The sequence below is a fragment of the Macaca fascicularis genome, chromosome X (assembly GCF_037993035.2).
Source record: "Macaca fascicularis isolate 582-1 chromosome X, T2T-MFA8v1.1".
NCBI classification, from domain to species: Eukaryota; Metazoa; Chordata; class Mammalia; order Primates; family Cercopithecidae; genus Macaca; species Macaca fascicularis.
Genome location: NC_088395.1, coordinates 91917625 through 91937845, shown reverse-complemented (window position 1 = coordinate 91937845; position 20221 = coordinate 91917625). Strand labels below are relative to the sequence as shown.

Here is a 20221-nt window from a genome sequence, read left to right as displayed (position 1 = left end):
GGTTTCACCGTGTTAGCCAGGATGGTCTCGATCTCCTGACCATGTGATTCGCCCGTCTCGGCCTCCCAAAGTGCTAGGATTACAGGCTTGAGCCACCGCACCTGGCCAGTATTTTCTTTAATTCTTTTTAATAATTCTTCTTCTTCTTCTTCTTCTTCTTCTTCTTCTTCTTCTTCTTCTTCTTCTTCTTCTTCTTCTTCTTCTTCTTCTTCTTCTTTTTCTTCTTCTTCTTCCTCTTCCTCTTCCTCTTCCTCTTCCTCTTCTTCATTTTTTTTGATGGAGTCTTGCTCTGTCACCCAGCCTGGAGTGCAGTGGCATGATTCCAGCTCACTGCAACCATTGATTCCCAGATTCAAGTGATTCTCCTGCATCAGCCTCCAGAGTATCTGGGATTATAGGCATGCACCACCACTCCTTGCTAATTTTTGTATTTTTAGTACAGACAGGGTTTCACCATGTTGGCCAGTCTGCCCCTTGGCCTCTCAAAGTGCTGGGATTACAGGCATGAGCCACCATGCCTGTTTTTTTCTTCTTTAACTTTTATTTTATGTTCAGTGGTACAAGTGAAGATTTGTTACACAGGTAAACTTGAGTCACAGAGGTTTGTTGTACAGATTATTTTGTCACCCATGTATTAAGTTTAGTATCCATTAGTTATTCTTCCTGATCCTCTCGCTCCTCCCACCTTCCACCTTCTGAAAGGCCAAGTGTGTGTTGCTCCTCTCTACATGTCCATGTGTTCTCATCATTTAGCTCCCACTTATAAGTGAGAACATGCAATATTTGGTTTTCTGGTCCTGTGTTAGTTTGCTAAGAATAATGGCCTCCAGCTCCATCCATGTCCCTGAAAATGATATGATCTTGTTCTTTTTTATGTGTGCGTAGTATTCCATGGTGTAAATGTACCATATTTTCTTTATCCAGCCTATCATTGATGGGCATTAGGTTGACTCCATGTCTTTGCTATAGTGAATAGTGCTGCAATGAACATACACATGTATGCATCTTTACAATTGAATGATTTATTTTGCTTTAGGTATACACCCAGTAATGAGATTGCTGGGTTGAATGGTATCTCTGTCTTTAGGTCTTTAAGGAGTTGCTACACTTTCTTAATGGCTGAACTAATTTACACACCTCCAACAGTGTATAAGTGTTCATGTTACTCCACAACCTCACCAGCATCTGTCATTTTTGACTTTTTAAATAATAGTCAATCTGACTGGTGTGAGATGGTATCTCATTGTGGTTTTGATTTGCATTTCTCTAATGATCAGTGATGTTAAGCTTTTTATAATATGCTTGTTGGTCACATATACATCTTCTTTTGAAAAGTGTCTGTTCATGTCCTTTGCCCACTTTTTTTTAAGGGGTTGTTTGTTTTTTTCTTGTAAATTTGTTTAAGTTCCTTACAGAAGCTGGATATTAGACCTTTGTCAGATGCATAGTTTGCAAAAAATTTTTGCCCATTCTGTAGGTTGTCTGTTTACTCTGTTGATGGTTTCTTTTGCTGTGTCCAGGATTAACTCCTGGACACATACACCCTCCCAAGAGTGAACCAGGAAGAGATTTAATCCTCTAACAGACCAATAATGAGTTTTGAAATTGAGGCAGTAATAAATAGCGTGCCAAACAACAACAACAAAAAGGCCAGGACTAGGCGGATTCACAGCTGAATTCTACCAAAGATACAAAGAAGAGCTGGGACCATTCCTGCTGAAACTATTCTACAAGACAGAGGAAGAAGGACTCCTCCCTAGCTCGTTATATGAGGCCAGCATCACCCTGATATCAAAACCTGGCAGAGATACAAAAACAAAATGAAAATTTCAGGTCAATACCCTTGATGAACATCAATGCAAAAATCCTCAACAAATACTGGCAAACCAAATCCAGCAGTTCATCAAAAAGCTTACCCACCATAATCAAGTAGGCTTCATCCCTGGAACACAAGGTTGGTTAGACATATACAAATTAATAACTGATTTATCACATAAACACAACTAAAGACAAAAAACACATGATTATCTCAATAGATGCAGAAAAGGCTTTCTATAAAATTCAACATCCATTTATGTTAAAATTTCTCAATAAACTAGGTATGGAAGGAACATACCTCAAAATAATACGAGCCATGTGTGAAAAAGCCACGGCCAACATCATACTGAATGGGCAAAAGCTGGAAGCATTCCCACTGAAAACCAGCACAAGAAAAGGATGCCCTCTCTCACCACTCCTACTGAACATAGTATTGAATGTTGAACATTCAAGTACTGAACAGGGCAATCAGGCAAGAGAAAGAAATAAAGGCATCCAAATAGGAAGAGAGGAAGTCAAACTATCCGTGTTTGCAGATGACATGATCCTATATCTAGAAAACTCCACAGTCTCAGTCCAAAAGTTTCTTAAGCTGATAAACAACTTCAGCAAAGTCTCAGGATACAAAATCAATGTGAAAAAGTCACTAGCATTCCTATCCACCAACAAATATCAAGCAGAGAGCCAAATCAGAAACGACCTCCTATTCACAATTGTCACAAAAAGGAATACAGCTAACTAGGGAGGTGAAAGATCTCTACAAATAGAACTACAAAACACTGCTCAAAAAAAAAAAAACAAACAAAAAACAAAAAACAAAAAACATCAGAGATGCCGCAAAGAAATGGAAAATGATTCCATGCTTATGGATAGGAAGAATCAATATTGTTAAAATGACCATACTGCCCAAAGCAATTTATAGATTCAATATTATTTCCACTTAACTATCTTTGACATTCTTCACAGAACTACAAAAAAAACTTTTAAAATTCATATGGAACCAAAAAAGAGCCCGTACAGCCAAGGCAATCCAAAACAAAAAGAACAAAGCTTGGGGGCATCACACTACTCAACTTTAATTTATACTACAGGGCTACACTAACCAAAACAGCATGGTACTGGTACAAGAACAGACACGTAGACCAATGGAACAGAATAGAGAACCCAGAAATAAGGCCACACACCTATAACTATCTGATCTTTGACCAAGGTTTCAAAAACAAGTAATGGGGAAAGAATTCCCTATTCAATAAATGGTGCCAGGATAACTGGCTATCCATATGCAGAAGATTGAAACTGGACCCCTCCTTACACTATATGCAAAAATTAACTCAAGATGAACTAAAGACTTAAATGTAAACTCCAAAACTATAAAATTCCTGGAAGACAATCTAGGTATTACCATTCAGGACACAGGCACAGACAAAGATGTAATGACGAAGATGTCAAAAGCAACGACAACAAAAGCGAAAATTGACAAACGGTATCTAATTAAACTAAAGAACTTCTGCTGAGCAAGAGAAAATATCAAGGGAGTAAACAGACAACCTACAAAATGGGAGAAAATATGCACTAACTCTGTATCTGACAAAGTTCTAATATGCAGAATCTGTAAGGAACTTAAATCAACAAGCAAAAAAAAATCATTAAAAAGGGGCAATGGATATGAACATACACTTCTCAAATGAAGACATACAAGAAACCACCAAACATGAATAAAATGCTTATCATCACTAATGATCAGAGAAATAAAAGTAAAACCACAATGTGATAACATTTCACACCAGTTAGAATGGCCATTATTAAAAAGTCGATAAACAACAGGTGCTGATGAGGGTGCAGATCAAAGGGAATGCTTATGCACTGTTGGTAGGAATGTAAATTAGTTCAGCCACTGTGGAAAGCAGTTTGGAGATTCCTCAAAGAACTACGAGTTTACCATTTGACCCAGCATTCTCATTTCTGGGTATATACCCAAAGTAAAAAAAATCATTCTACCCAAAGACACATGCACCTGCATGTTCATTGCAGTGTTATTTCAAAATAGCAAAAACATGGAATCAACCCAGGTGCCCATCAATGTTGGACTGGAAGAAGATAATGTGGTATATATACACCATGTAATACTGTGCAGCCATAAAAAAAATCATGTATTTTGAAGTAAAATGAATGCACCTGGAGGCCATTATCCTATATAAAACTAACAGAAGCAGAAAACCAGATAGTGCATGTTCTCACTTAAATGTGGGAGCTAAACATGGGATACTCATGGGCATAAAGATTGGAACAGTAGACACTGGGGACTACTGGAGGGTGGAGAGATGGCAGCAGGCAAGGGCTGAAAAACTATGGGTACCACGTTCAATACTTGGGTGACAGGGTCATTCATACCACAAACCTCAGCATCATGTAAACTTTTGTAACAGACTTGCACTTGTACTCCGTTTTCTGAAATATAAGTTGAAAAATAAACAAAATACAAAACTTTTCTATTGCCTGCTTTCTTCCCTCCTTTTATGTGTCAGTATTTCTTCTTTATTCGCATGTTTTATAATTTTATTTTGAAAATTAGACATTTTGAAGAATATGCTGTAGCAACTCTGGATATTGATCCCTGTTCCCACACCCCCACCTCTTGCTAGGGGTTGTTTGCATGATTATGTACTTAGTACTTTCCCTAAACTAATTCTTCAAAGTCTTTTGTTTTCTCCAAATTGTTTATCTTCTAGTGTCCCTGTTCAGATTTTTTTCTCTTGTTTTTTTTTTTGTGTGTGTGTGTGTGTGTGTGTGTTTGTTTTGGTTTTTTTGCTTTTTCCCTTCTGACTGAACTACCCAGAGGATGCCCCCAAGCTTGAATAAGCCACCTAGTGGTAAAAAGTTGTGCTTATGACACCTTACTCAGTTTTATTTTTACACTATTGGATATATGTGTGGCTTGGGAGCTGCCATCACAGTTCAGGATATTTGCATTTTTTTGACCCACATTCAGCCAGAGACTAGTGTATTGGAAGCTCCCTCCTTGATTGCACATGAGAGCGTGCAGCCTTGGGCATGCACATGGTTGGCCCGACTGCCATGTATGAACCTGATTTTATTTGTAGCTTGGCTTCCTAGGAATTGCCCCTGGACCAGAGCAACTTTTTGTTCAACAATTTGTTAGAGGTTACATTTAAGCCCCTTGCGCCAGTGAGTCATGTGACCTGTGTTGATGGTATGTCCACCTTGTGACATGCTTTCATTTCTTCCCCCAATTTCTGCTCTGCATGCGCCTGAGTGGTTGTGGCCTAGCATATGTGCGTAGCTTTCTTGACTCCCATAAATGACTGTGATCCCAGGAGGACTCTTTTTAGCCATCTCTTTTCCTATTTATCTTCAGGCTGCTCTGCCATTTTGCTTGTATTCTAGAGCCTCCAGCCTCTTCTTAATTGCTCTCCACAAAGTCCATCGGTATTTTCAACAACGTTCTTAGATGTGGATTTTTACATTATCTGTTTCAAATGAAGTCAGTCCCATCACACAGAGCTGCATAGCATTTGTACTTATAGACAGCCTGTATTAGTTCGTTTTCATGCTGCTGATAAACATATATCTGAAACTGAGAACAAAAAGAGGTTTAATTGAACTTAACAGTTCCACATGGCTGGAGAGGCCTGAGAATTATGGCGGGATGTGAAAGGCATTTCCTACATGGCAGTGGCAAGAGAAAATGAGAAAGATGCAAAAACAGAAACCCCTGATAAACCCATAAGATCTCATGAGACTTACTCACTATCAAGAGAATAGCACAGGAAAGACCAGCCCCCATGATTCGATTACCTTCCCTGGATCTCTCCAACAACACGTGAGAATTCTGGTAGATACAATTCAAGTTGAGATCTTGGTGGGGAGACAGTCAAACCATATCATTGCCTTTCAACCTGGGAAGAATCCCTGTGCTACTGCACCAGAACTGGAGCAGGTACCCACTTTTTCCAGTGACAATCTGTTCTGTCAGTGGACATTGAGGGGAGGTGGCAGCCTGTGGTCTCCTTGGCTTGCTTCTGTCATTGTGGAATCTCTGACCAAGGAGTATGTTGGATAGAGTTGATCTGGAACCCAATATTTTCAGCCTGCCATGTCTGCTATAGAGTTTCCATTCTACAAGTGGGGGACAGGGTAGAAGAAGAGAGTACAACTTCTCAACCACTCTTGCCCGAAACAGGAGCTTAGGGATAGGAGGTAGTTGGATGAAGCAGGTCATGGCTCAAATATCATAGTCTTTCAATGTTCTTAACAAGGTTCAGTAGATTTTCTTGAATATTTTTCTATTTGCTGTCCTCCCTTAAATGAGTTCCAGAGACTTAAAATGATTAATTTTTTTAAATATGCAGTTTATTTTAACCAGTGAAATCATCAAATAATTGTTTTATTGTAGGGAGGGTCTGTCAAACTCCTTACTCCTCTATTCTTAAAATCCCAAACCCAAACGTAAGTTTTTATTGTTTGATCTGTTAAAATGATGAATTGCTGATTTTTGAATATTAAACCAACCTTTTGTTACTGGGATAAATTGTGCTAGATTAATGTAGTATCCTTTTTATAAATTGCTAGATCCAATTTGCTCAAATTTTGTTAAGGATCTGACACCTGTATTCACTAGTGATATTAGCCTGTACATTTCTTTTCTCATGATGCCTCTGACTGCTTTGTCACCAGAGTAATGCTGACCTCATACAATGAGTTGAGAAGTATGCCCTACTATTTTATATTTTGGAAGAGTTTATGTAAGATTGATATCATTTATTTGTTAATTTTTTGGTAGAGATAACTAGTAAAGTCATCCTGGACTGGAGTTGACTTTGTGTGAAAGCATCTAATTGCAAATTCAATTTTAAAAATTGACCCATACTTATTCAGATTATCTATTTCTTCTTTAGTTAGCTTTTTTAGTTTGTAGCTCTCGAGGAATTTGTGCATTTCATCTAAATTGCCAAGTTTTGGCATAAAATTGCCATAATGTTTCTTTATTATTCTTTCAAAGACTGTAGGACCTATAGGGATATCCCTTCTTTCTTGATATTGGTAAACTGTATGTTCTTTTTCTTTGCTAACCAGTCTGACTAGAGTTGTGTTAATTTAAGTTGATATTCTTGAAGAATCAGCTTTCAATTTAATTGATTTTCCTATACTGTTTCTCTCTTTCCTATTTCACTGATTTCTTCTCCTATCTTTGTTTTTTCTTATGTTATTTTCCACTTACTTTTCTGTTTCTTTTCCAGTTTCAAAACCTGGAAACATAGGTCATTGATTTTAGACCATTCTTCTTTTGTAATATAAACTTTGAATGCTATAAATGTCTACTTAAGCACTATTTTAGCTGCATCCCACAATTTTGATAAGTTATATTTTCATTTGCATTCAGTTCAAAATATTTTCTAACTTTCCTTTTAATTTGTACTTGGATCTACCGGTTTTTCAGATTTGTATTTTTTGGTTTCCACATATTTGGGGATTTCATCTATATATTTACTAATTTTCTTTCTACTTATATCAATTATCTTGAAAGGCATGCCAAAATCTCCAACTCTAATTGTGGATTTGCTTATTTCTCCTTTCAGTTCTATCAGTATTTGCTTCATGTATTTTGAATTTCTGCTGGGAGGTACATAAACATTTAGGATTGTTATGTTTTATTGATGAATGAACATTTAGGATTGCTACATCTTGTTGATGAATTGACACCTTTATCATTATAAAATCACCCTTTATCTGCACTAATGCTTCTTGTTCTGAAGGCTACTTCATCTGATATTTATATAACCACTCCAACTTTCTTTTGATTAGAAATTGCATGGTACATATGTTTCCATCCTTTTACACTAATCTATTAGTTTGCTTGTTGGTAAAGTGTTAAGGATTGTATGGTTTTTGTAAATAGCACATGTAGTTGGGTCTTGAGTTTTTATCTAATTTAACAATCTTTGCTTTTTAATTGGAGTGTTTAGGCCATACATATCTATATGGAGAGATTTAAATTTACTTTCTTGCTATTTGTTTTCTATTTACCTCACATTTTCGTTCTCTTTTCCTCTCTTCTTTTGGATTATTTCTTCATGTTTCGTTTAATCTATTTTATTAGCTTATTAGGTATACTTCTTTCTTTTGATTGCTGTAGGGTTTATAATATTCTTCTTTAAGTGATCACTGCTTATTTTCCAATAATATTAGATCCCATCACATGTAGCATAACAACTTTGTAATAATCAACTTCCATTTCCCCTTCATATGACTAATATGACTTTCACTATTTTTATCATATATACTTATTTTACATATATCATTAGCCCCTAAATACATTATTATTTTTGTTTTCAACAGTCAATTATCTTTTAAAGAAATATTAACAATAAGAAAAAAAATATTTTAAATTCACCTACATATTAATCTTTTCTGGTACTATGTATTACTTTGGTCAAATTCAAATTTCTATCTTGTATCATTTTCCCTTTGCCTTAAAAACTTCTTTTAACATTTCTTATCATGCTTCTTTTCTGCTGAATACTTCTTTTGGCCTTTTAAGTCTGAAAACAGTCTTTATCAATTCTTCATTATTCAAAAATATTTTTGTTGTGTATAGACGAGTAAGCTGGTCTTTTTTTTATTTTTATTATACTTTAAGTCTAGGGTACATGTGCACAATGTGCAGGTTTGTTACATATGTATACATGTGCCATGTTGGTGTGCTGCACCCATTAACTTGTCATTTATATTATGTATATCTCCTAATGCTATCCCTTCCCCCTCGGGGCACCCCATGACAGGCCCTGGTGTGTGATGTTCCCCACCCTGTGTCCAAGTGTTCTCATTGTTTAATTCCCACCTGTGAGTAAGAACATGGGGTATTTGGTTTTCTGTCCTTGGAATAGTTTGCTCAGAATTATGGTTTCCAGCTTCATCCACGTCACTACAAAGGACATGAACTCATCCTTTTTTATGGCTGCATAGTATTCCATGGTGTATATATCCCACATTTTCTTAATCCAGTCTATCATTGATAGACATTTGGGTTGATTCCAAGTCTTTGCTATTGTGAATAGTGACACAATAAACATACCTGTGCATGTGTCTTTATAGCAGCATGATTTATAATCCGTTGGTCATATACCCAGTAATGGGATGGATGGGTCAAATGGTATTTCTAGTTCTAGATCCTTGAGGAATCGCCACACTGTCTTCCACAATGGTTGAACTAGTTTACAGTCCCACCAACAGTGTAAAAGTGTTCCTAATTCTCCACATCTTCTCCAGCACCTATTGTTTCCTTTTTAATGATCGCCATTCTAACTAGTGTGAGATGGTATCTCATTGTGGTTTTGATGTGCATTTCTCTGATGACCAGTGATGATGAACATCTTTTCATGTGTCTGTTGGCTGCATAAATGTCTTCTTTTGAGAAGTGTCTGTTCATGTCCTTTGCCTACTTTTTGATGGGGTTGTTTGATTTTTTCTTGTAAATTTGTTTAAGTTCTTTGTAGATTCTGGATATTAGCCCTTTGTCAGATGGGTAGATTGCAAAAATTTTCTCCCATTCTGTAGGTTGCCTGTTCACTCTGATGGTGGTTTCTTTTGCTGTGCAGAAGCTCTTTAGTTTAATTTGGTCCCATTTGTCAATTCTGGCTTGTGTTGTCATTGCTTTTGGTGTTTTAGTCATGAAATCCTTGCTCATGCCTATGGCCTGAATGGTATTGCCTAGGTTTTCTTCTAGGGTTTTTATGGTTTTAGGTCTAACATTTAAGTCCTTAATCCATCTTGAATTAATTTTTGTATAAGGTGTAAGGAAGGGATCCAGTTTCAGCTTTCTCCACATGGCTAGCCAGTTTTCCCAGCACCATTTATTAAATAGGGAATCCTTTCCCCATTTCTTGTTTTTGTCAGGTTTGTCAAAGATCAGATGGTTGCAGATGTGTGGTATTATTTCTGAGGGCTCTGTTCTGTTCCATTGGTCTATATATCTGTTTTGGTACCAGTACCATGCTGTTTTGGTTACTGTAGCCTTGTATATAGTTTGAAGTCAGGTAGCGTGATGCCTCCAACTTTTTTCTTTTGGCTTTGGATTTTCTTGGAAATGCGGGCTCTTTTTTGGTTCCATATGAACTTGAAAGTAGTTTTTTCCAATTCCGTGAAGAAAGTCATTGGTAGCTTGATGGGGATGGCATTGAATCTATAAACTACCTTGGACACTATGACCATTTTCTGATATTGATTCTTCCTATCCATGAGCATGGACTGTTCTTCCATTTGTTTGTGTCTTCTTTTATTTCGCTGAGCAGTGGTTTGTAGTTTTCCTTGAAGAGGTCCTTCACATCCCTTGTAAGTTGGATTCCTAGGTATTTCATTCTCTTTGAAGCAACTGTGAATGAGAGATCACTCATGATTTGGCTCTCTGTTTTTCTGTTATTGGTGTATAAGAATGCTTGTGATATTTGTACATTGATTTTGTATCCTGAGAGTTTGCTGAAGTTGCTTATCAGATTAAGGAGATTTTTTTTTTACACTTTTTTTAAAAAAGTACTTTAACAAATGTTGCTCTTCTGTCTTCTGACTTTCATTGTGACTGATAAGTTTTTTGTTAATCTTATGATTTTTGTTCTTTGAATAATGTCCTTTCTTCTCTGAGACTGTTTTTAAGATTCTCTTTGACTGGTTTTCAGCAATTTGATAATGATGTGCCTCTCTGTAGTTTTCTTCATGTTTCTTTTTTTCACATTCACTGAGCTTCTTGGATACATGTGTTTATAGCTTTACATCACACTTGGAAATAATTTGGTCATTATGTCTTCAATTATTTTTTTCTGCTGCCAATCCTGCAGGACTTTAATTATACATATATAAGGACATTTGATATTTTCCACAGTTATTTCATGCTTCGTTCATTTTTTTTCCATTTTCTTTTGTTTTATTTTAGATTATTTCTCTTGATGTATTCAAATTTATTGGTCTTTTTTTTTAATGCAGTGCCTAATCTGCTGTTAATTTACTGGTCTTTTTTTAAGGCAGTGCCTAATCTGCTGTTAATGCCATCTATATTTTTAATCTTTAGAAGTCCATTGTGGATCTTTTTTATATTCTCTATTTCTCTCCTCATTGTGTTCATGCTTTCCTCTAACTTCTTGAATATACATTGTATATTTTGCATGTTTGTAATAAATGCACATCTGCCTACTAATTTTTTATCAGTATTGTCTCTTGGTCTGTTTCTACTAATTTATATTTCTCTTCATTATTAGTCATATCTTCCATTGCATGACTATTCATTTTTCATTGAATGCCATGAATTGTGATTTTATATTGTTGAATTTTAGATTTTTGCTAGGGTATTACTTAAAATATTTGGGGTTTTGTTCTGAGAGGAAATTACTTGGAAACAATTTCATACATTCAAGCCTTGCTTTTAAGCTTTTTGAGAATAACCTGTACTTTGAGGCTAATTTTATCCCACTACTAAGACAATATTCTGTGGTATCTATCTGATGGCTTCTACATCAGGAGAGCTTTTCACTCTGCTTAGTGGAACACAAAACATTACCAACCCTATGAGAGCTCCAAAAATTGCCAGCCTGCTCTTTTCTAGTCATTATTTCCTAAGTCTTGGTAGCTTCTCCACATATAGACACACTGATCCGTACTCACCCAAAGGTTCTTGGGAAAACCCCTACAGCTGTCCTGACCTCTGCCTATGTAGCTCTCTTCTGTCTGCTCCTGTGCCGCACAAACTCAGGGTGCCTTTGCCTATATTTATTCTAAACTTTATCATCTCATCTTGGTGAGACTGCTGGGATCTGTTTAGCTTCCTTTTCCTTATCCTGTGACCAAGAAAATCTCTCCAGGCAGTGAGCTAGTCACTTGTAGGGCCCATATCATTTGCTTCCCTTTTCTGGGGTCACTGTCCTGTGCTGCCAGTGGTCCATCATGGCCAGAAACAGAAGTCTCTCTATTTTATTTTCTTGAAAATAATGGTTGTACATCTTTGTCCATTGAAATTGGATTTTTTTTTCTTTTTTCAGTAACAGTTAAAAAGTCATTCAGAGCCAAATTGGCTTAATAAGGGCAATCAAACTAGGAGTGACTAAAAAGGAATGTAAGTTATTTTCTCATGCAGCCTGTAAACTCTTTTCTTATCTACAGGTACAGGACACAATATCCAATCCTAGGCCTCCTGTATGATGACTACGAATATATACCACCGGGTAGTGAAACACAGACTATTGTGATTGAGAAAACAGAAGACAAATACACTTGTGTAAGTTCACTTGGACATTTTTAGCCCTATTTTGATTATATATGTACAGGTTTTTTTCTTTTCTTTTCTTTTCTTTTTTTTTTTTTTGAGATGGAGTCTCCCTCTGCGGCCCAGGCTGGAGTGCAGTGGCTCGATCTCGGCTCACTGCAAGCTCCGCCTCCTGGGTTCACGCCATTCTCATGCCTCAGCCTCCCGAGTAGCTGGGACTACAGGCACCCGCCACTATGCCCGGGTAATTCTTTTTGTATTTTTAGTAGAGACGGGGTTTCACTGTGTTAGTCAGGATGGTCTCGATCTCCTGACCTCGTGATCTGCACGCCTCGGCCTCCCAAAGTGTTGGGATTACAGGCGTGATCCACCGCGCCCGACCGATTATATATGTACAGCTTTTTAAAATTGATGTAAAAAATCAAATGAACCAAAAACTTTTGAGTATTTTTTTCTCTTGGGATTTTCTGTTTCCATTATTGATACATAGTGAGAATTAAGAAATTTTGGAAAGATTGATACATAGGGCAATATAATTGATTATTTAAGCTATAATATAAATATAATTTTTGCCCCACAAAAGGAAGATAAACATTAGTGATATACTAATTTTATTTATTTTCTTGCCTAGCTCAGTAGTTATTGAATGGGTTCCATTCAAATTTTCCAAAAAAGTTTCCCTTTTTCTAAAGCAGGTAGCAAATGTCATAGACAATTATGAAGGCAACTGGAAAATGGAGAAGAGGCATGTTTCAATAGAATTGTCTTGCAGTCTTGCATGTGGTACTTATTCCTGTGGATTTTACATATATATACACACACATGTATATACGTGTGTGTGTATATATATGTGTGTGTGTATATATATATATAATTAGGATTTAGAAAGAAGAGATGCTTCTAGCTTCCTCACTAGATTGTAACATCCTCCAGCTTTAAATCCCACAGTTATAGTGAGGCTGCTGAAGAATACTTTAAACATCATATACTCCAATATTTACTTTACCTTCTACAACATCCTCCAAAATGGCCAGGTGACATGGATCTTAGCATCTTTTAGGTGGTCCAATCCATTGCTAAGGGGACTGATTATTGAAACCTTCTTATAAAGGAATGAGAGCTACTTCTCTAAAACTTTCACATATTGCTCTATTAAGTTTTAAAGTAATGATCATCAAACAGGGGGTATATAGTTGTCCTTCAATATCCATGAGAGATTGGTTCCAGGATCCCCTGCAGATATCAAAATCTGTACATGCTCAAGTCCCTTATACAAAATGGCATAATATTTGCATATAACCTATGCACATCTTACTGTATACTTTAAGTCATTTCTAGCTTACGATACCTAATTCAATGTAGATTCTAAGTACATGTTATACTGTATTGTTTAGGCGGTAATAACAGTAAAAAAAGTCTGTACATGTTCATTACAGAAGTGATATTTTTCCTGAATATTTTCAACCCATCATTGGTGGAGAACCCGTGGATACCAAGGGCCAACTGTATATTCCCTAGCACAGTTGCTCTCTGCAGCAGCAATTTTGTACCTTAGGGGACATTTAGCAATGTCTAGAGACATTTTTGGTTTTCACAACCAGAGGGGTGGGTATTATTGGCATCTAGTGGTTAGAGAACTAGGATGCTGCTGAACATAATACAGTGTCAAGGACAGTCTCCCACAACAAAGAATTGTCCAGCCCCTAGTAAATAGTGTTGAGGTTGAAAAACTGCTAACAGAATGTTCTTGGGTTTTTTTCCTAATTATATACTCCTACACTGGTTCAAGAGATTCTAATAGTAAGCCACTGGTAGGGATCATAGGAATGTGTGATATCCTTCTGGTGAAATGAACAGAGAAAAGTTTGAGGATTCTAGTTCTCAAATCATACCGATCTGACTTAAAACATTGTGAAAATGACAGCTTTTGACTTCTTATGATAAATTATCTACCTGTCAAACTACTGAGGTACTAAAAGTAGGCAAAACTAAATCTATGGCTATTAAATGAAGAAATGGTTATCCTTGTGGGGTGGATACTGATTAAAAGGAAGCATAAGGAGGGATTCAGGGTCTTAATAATGTTCTGTTTCTTTATCTGGGAGATGGTTGCATATGCATGTTCAGTTTGGGAAAATTCATTTATTTGAATTCTTATGTCAATTTTTTCTACATGTTTATTATACTTCAATAAAAGCCTTAAAATGCTTAAGTATACTATCATGAGCAATAGACAAATATACAAATATCAATCAGGTATTCTGCAGAACCTTTTGAAAAATATTTTAAAATTACACTTCAGATGTATAGTTAATAAAATTAAACATCTGTTAAATAACTTTTAGAAACATCTTTTGGTTGAACAAGCTCAAATATTTAAGTCAACAAAAAAAAATCCAAAAAGTTTCTTTAGCGCTGAAGCCCTTCTTTTACTACAATCCAGCCATCAATCTTTTAAGTATGGTTGTTGTCATCAATGAAAGCAACCAATGTTTAGTAATCCCAAAGTAAAAATAACCGCATTTAAACTCTGAAATGTTGTTTTTGTTAGGTCATTAATTAGCTGAAAATTACTTACTACTAATTATCAACCCATAGAATTTAAAATTTGCCAAAGATAATTTGATGCCGAAAGTTAAGACTGAGAAGCAATTGCTGCTACTAACCCTAACCACATGTGTCCCAGAGGTGGCAATATGAAGACCTGCCAAATAAAGGGTCTACAGAACAGTAGCCGCTACTTCTCTCTCCAGTAAAAATGTGCAGCAGTAAAAATCAAAATTGATATTTGAAGAATCTATAGATACTGATAGCAAGGTCAGAATATATTTAAATGCATTCACAGATGAAAATCCATATTTATTAAGAGACAATTGGACATACTTAAACTCTAAATAATACTAAGAAGGAAATCTACTTAATTCTCTTTCACTCTTAAAGTCATTTGAAACATACCATGACTAAAGTAAGAAAGACAAATCATTGTGTCATTGAATATATGTATAAAACAGTGCCACAAAAGTGCAATGGATGTCCTTTTGTTTTATGCATACCAATTTAAATAATTCTCCATAACTTTGCATACAGTAACATTGACTTTAATTATGAACCAGTTGTAAGATAACTTTTTTTTTCTTTTCTAGCCATGAATGGATCCACTTCAAAGTATTACAACTCAAAGGCGTTTTTGTTTTGTGTGTGTGTGAGTGTCTGCATTAGTACTTTGTTATTTTTCCATCACTAAAGGCCAATCAGAATTTGGAACCATGCTGCTAACCCAAGAAATCTAATGGAATGAATTAGTTCTGTAGATGACAGCTTCTTCAGCCATTTATGAGACCTAAATCTTTTCTGTAACACTCATGTATTCAGTATAACAACACACTAATTGAAAGAGGGACCTGCTTGTTTAAAGTTTGATTGCAGACACCGTAGAAGATAGCTCATTATTTTTCAGATAGGGTGCCTCCTAGATATTGAACTAATTTGTTGGGGTAGAGATTTTACAAGTTATGCCATTAGAAGATTTTCTCTGATATTATATGTGCAGTTCAGTCACAAGATGAAATCATGGTTTTTTTTTTTTTTAACAGAAAAAGATAAAATACAATTGAAGCAAAAATAATAGCTAGTATAGAATACATATCTACTTTGCTTTTCACATTTGCTTTTCACACTAGGCCTTATGACTAGAAGATATGCTTTATTCACAGTATTTTCACCTGTTGGAGAGATAGCTAAGTCAAAGGTGATGATTAATTTCATTTAGTAGGGAAGTGGAATAATATCTTTTAAAATAACTAAGTCCACTAAATTATACAGTATGCTATTCTGGTTCTAAGTACATATTAGTCCCTTGGCAAATCTGTTCTTTTAAAGCATACCTTCCCCAAATGAGCCTACCTCTTAAAAAACATATAACACAATATGGTAGTAGTAGGTGGAAGGAAGGTAAGTTTTTTCATAGTGGTATGCAAACATGTCATTGAAATATTACATAGATATAAAGACCTAGGGAATAAAAATAGCAACAGCAAATACTTGACAGATTTATCCTACTTGGGAGAAATATTTTGTAGCAGAGTATTTAGTATGCTTAGAAGTTGATTTAGCAATTGGGCTTTAATGACCTTACAAAGTGAACATAAGTGAACACAAGTATTTTTTCAATGCAAGATGAGTATGAAAATTTTAAATTTCAACCCATCTGGCTAAAGTTAAGACTTAGCAAAAATTAAAATGTTGCCTTTGTCCAAGTACAGATTAAGGCAACAAACATATTTGGGTATATAATTTGAAGTTTTGAACTGAAATATCTTTGCAAGTATCCACATAAAATTCTGCAATGCCTTATAATTATATAATAATAATTATGCATTATACTAAGAAACCATTAAGAACAGTTGGGGCACTACACTACATCAAACCATAAATGAGGAAAAAACTTTTAATGTTCTTTTCTAGAAGTATTCAAATAGGTCTTGATATGAAGCTAAAAGCCTCATTTATATTATCTTAATATTTTGGCTAAAATGTTAAGCTCCATAACATGAATTGATACAATTCCAGTTTTATCAATATTTTGTCATAGAAAAATGTTAATATTCTTCATGAGCTATACAGTCCTTACATTTTTTTTTCCCTTGGTGTAGGAACAACAGAGGAGTTTCTCCTCTGCCAATAATTCATATATGTAACTGTAAAAAAAGTGTTCTATGTTATGCACACATTACAAATAATATAAGGGGAAGTTTTATTAGCTTAATAGGAAACTGTTATTATTAAGGTTTAAAAATGAGAACAGGTGTGAGTTTTCCAAAATACTTAAAAAAAACAGTGTCCAAAATTCGGGGGCAGTTAAGGAGTCATGGATGGAACTAGAGGTCACTATGTTAAGTGACATAAGCCAGAAACAGAAAGACAAACATTGCATGTTCTCAATTATTTGTCAGATCTAAAAGTCAAAACAGTTGAACTCATGGATATAGAGAGTAGAAGGATGGTTACCGGAAGCTGGGAAAAGGGGTGTGCAAGGGGAACTGGGGATGCTTAATGTGTACAAAAACTATATGGTTAGAAAGTATGAATAAGACCTAGTATTTGATAGCACAACAGGGTGAGTATAGTCAATAATAGCTTAATTGTACATTTTAAAATAACTAAGAGTATAATTGGATTGTTTGTAACACCAATAAATACTTAAGTGGATGGATACCCAATTCTCCATGATGTGATTATTTCACATTGCATGCCTGTATCAAAATATCTCATGTACCTCATAAATATATACACCTATTATATATCCACAAAGATTTTAAAAAGTAAGAAGTCAGCACTTTATTGGCTCACTTGATCCATGGATAGTGAATTGGGGTCATAACAACATCCTTATCATACTTAACAGTTTTTTCAATTGTAATACAAAATGTGATGATATAAAGAGCTGTTCTATATATTTAAATGACAAATATATATCTTTTCCAATTTGTGATTAAGATCAATAGAGGTAGTAGTGATACATTTCCCTCTCATAAGTTTCACACTGCTTATCTCTGAAAATTTCAAAGTTGTCAGGTGAGGAGTGCCTATTTATCTAATTTATATTCCAGTATGTTTTCACTTTAGATTTGTCACATAAAATGGAGACTGCGCAATGACATGCAAAGTAATCTGTTTATGTGTCTAAATAAAATATGTGAAGTATTTACATGGTTTGTGTGAAAGTCCAAGTAGGAAATATGCAGAAGGATTTTTAGTTTAGCTGTATATTTTTGTCAGGAAATTATCATCATGTGAATGTTTATGTTGGAGCTAACAAGCATCACTCTCATTAAAAACAAAAGCAGAAAATTTCCTTATGTGGACTACTTTAACATAGTTCAACCTCCAGTTGAAGCAAGTTTCTTCTTTAAATTAGAATTTCTTTGCTTTCAAACTTAGATTTCTAAGTTCCATAACTCACTTGTTCCATAAAGCATTCTTCCCATCCTTGTAATAGTGCTTTTGCTGCCTTACTCCTTCTTAACATAAAGGAACAAAATAAAGCTTTAAAAAACTTTCCATCTCACCGCCCAATTTAGATCACCTTAACAAAAAGCCATCATCACACCTTTCCCATTGTTGCAATCTACAAAGATGACATGTTTCTTTTGAAAATATTAATTCTTTTGAAAGTAAATAATATGTTGTGAAAAAGTTTCCTTATGAGGTACATCTTCCCCACCACATGCCAAAACCAAATTGACTGGATTTCCATAGTACTTTTTGTCCGGTTAAAAAAATATGAAGTATTTCACACACAACTTAGGATATATGAAATAGTACATAGAAAACATTTAAATAAAGGAAGTAATAAACAAGTGCATCTTTCTTAATAAATCATTTAACAATATTTAGTCCTGAAGAAGACATACCTCAGAATTGTTTTACGAGAAAATTAGATAGCTAGGCAGTCTTGGTAATCTTAGATTGGCCTGTCACAGACAATGAGATGTTGTTAAGTTCATAGCCTTTACGCTTGGTTTCCCATCCTACCACATTAAAATAATTCTTTTTCAAATTGAAGTATATGTTCCAGAGATCCTTTATGTTGGAACAGTGTTTCCAATGTAATGCTTTGATTCTGTAGTTTGTTTGCTAACAGTGTTGAATACTTATTAATTCATATGTGCCAAGATCCAATAAGACAGACAAATGTCTTTAAATGGGAGAAAATATAGGCTTTTTGATCTAGTTCCCTAAAAGAGTCTGATGAGCCAGCCATGTCATGATGGGTGAGTGGCACTGGAATCTAGGACAAGAGGGTTTTGGAATCAGATGGGAGGTGACTAGGACTTACATTATAGGTTAAATGAGATAGTGTCAATATTGTCAATTGGTCCAGATTTTAAAATGGAGGAGAGTTCCCTTTGGAGTAGTTACTTGGGTAATGATCAAAGAGAAAGGCATAACTGAAACAGGCAAGCGACACATTTTTAGTTTGGGACATCTAATGCTATGCCCTTGAAGTTACAAATTAGCCAAGTTCTTCTGCAGGACCTTTAGGAATCTAAAGACCCCTCATAACAATATCCAGTTCTTATCCAGGATCCAAGACAAGAAGAGATCTTTCTCAATCAGTTCCAAATTTACAAGTTATAATTCTTTTGGAAGGACAGGGTGGAGTTGAACAAAGTTGGGAGATTGGGAATGGTCTCAAACCAATTATATTCTAAGGTTCTAATCTAGTCCTGCAGCTTCTCTAAAGCCTTATTAGTTCAAAAAAATCGTACTGTATGGAATACCAAGTCTAGTCCGCTTTTTCTTGGTTCTCACAAGGGGAAGTTGAAAGAGTTAAATGAGATGATTATTTTGTCCCTCTGCCTTCATAGAAGACTAGTCATTTCCCCCTTGGAAGTAAGCATGTTAAGAATTGTGCTGTATCCTTCAAAACTTGTTGCAAAGATGTCTGGGATTTGCTACAAATTAAACCAGTGGGGGAAGGAAGCATCAAAATAAGCTAATCAGGGGTAAGTGGATGAAGGGATAAGTGAGGAAGAATACAAATGAAACAAGATTGGCCATAAAGTGATAATTATTGAAGCTGGGTGATGGCTATATAGAGGTTCATTATATTTTTCTATATGGTTTTCTGCAATTAAAGGGATATGTATCTTTAAAGAAAGTTCAAGGTTCAAACTAAACTTGTGGTTGTCCTGTAAGAGACATGAGCAGTTGAATTTAAGGGCCCTATCTGGGTAAGAGTTCCCAAATACTATCTTCTCCTTCATGGCGTAAGCAATTTAAAAGTGACAATTGGATAAATCTATCTACACATATGACCCTGAACTGTTCTAGAAAAATGTTTTTTCAGTAATTCCCAATTTTTTCTTTGTCTTGTGAAGGTACTTTGACTTACAGATTTACATTTTTTAGGTGGAATCTGTTCTGGTATGTAGGAAAGCATTATGCCAGGAAAATCCATATTTTAAAGACAATATTTTGTTTGTAACATGGGCTAAATTCATATCTGCTCTACCTGGGCTGACATTTTCTAAGCCCAATATACATATAGAAGAAAATCCATATACTTTTCTCTAGCTCCACTGTAACCATGACAACTAGAATAACCTCTTAACATGGCTGCATCGTTCAGCT

The 20221-nt window shown here is 35.4% G+C and overlaps 1 protein-coding gene across 2 annotated transcripts in view; it reads left to right on the top strand.

The window, feature by feature from the left end:
- POF1B (POF1B actin binding protein) overlaps nucleotides 1-17737 on the top strand; it is a 107875-nt gene extending 90138 nt beyond the window's left edge. The window contains exons 15-16 of one of the 2 annotated variants that reach the window (XM_005594064.5): nucleotides 11983-12097; nucleotides 15229-17737. In XM_005594064.5, the coding sequence (XP_005594121.3) occupies nucleotides 11983-12097; nucleotides 15229-15234 (121 nt within the window). In that variant the 3' untranslated portion in view covers nucleotides 15235-17737. Of the gene's footprint in view, nucleotides 1-11982; nucleotides 12122-15228 lie in introns of those variants that run through there. The other variant, XM_005594063.5, reaches the window with a different exon arrangement.
- The last annotated feature ends 2484 nt before the right edge of the window (nucleotides 17738-20221 follow it).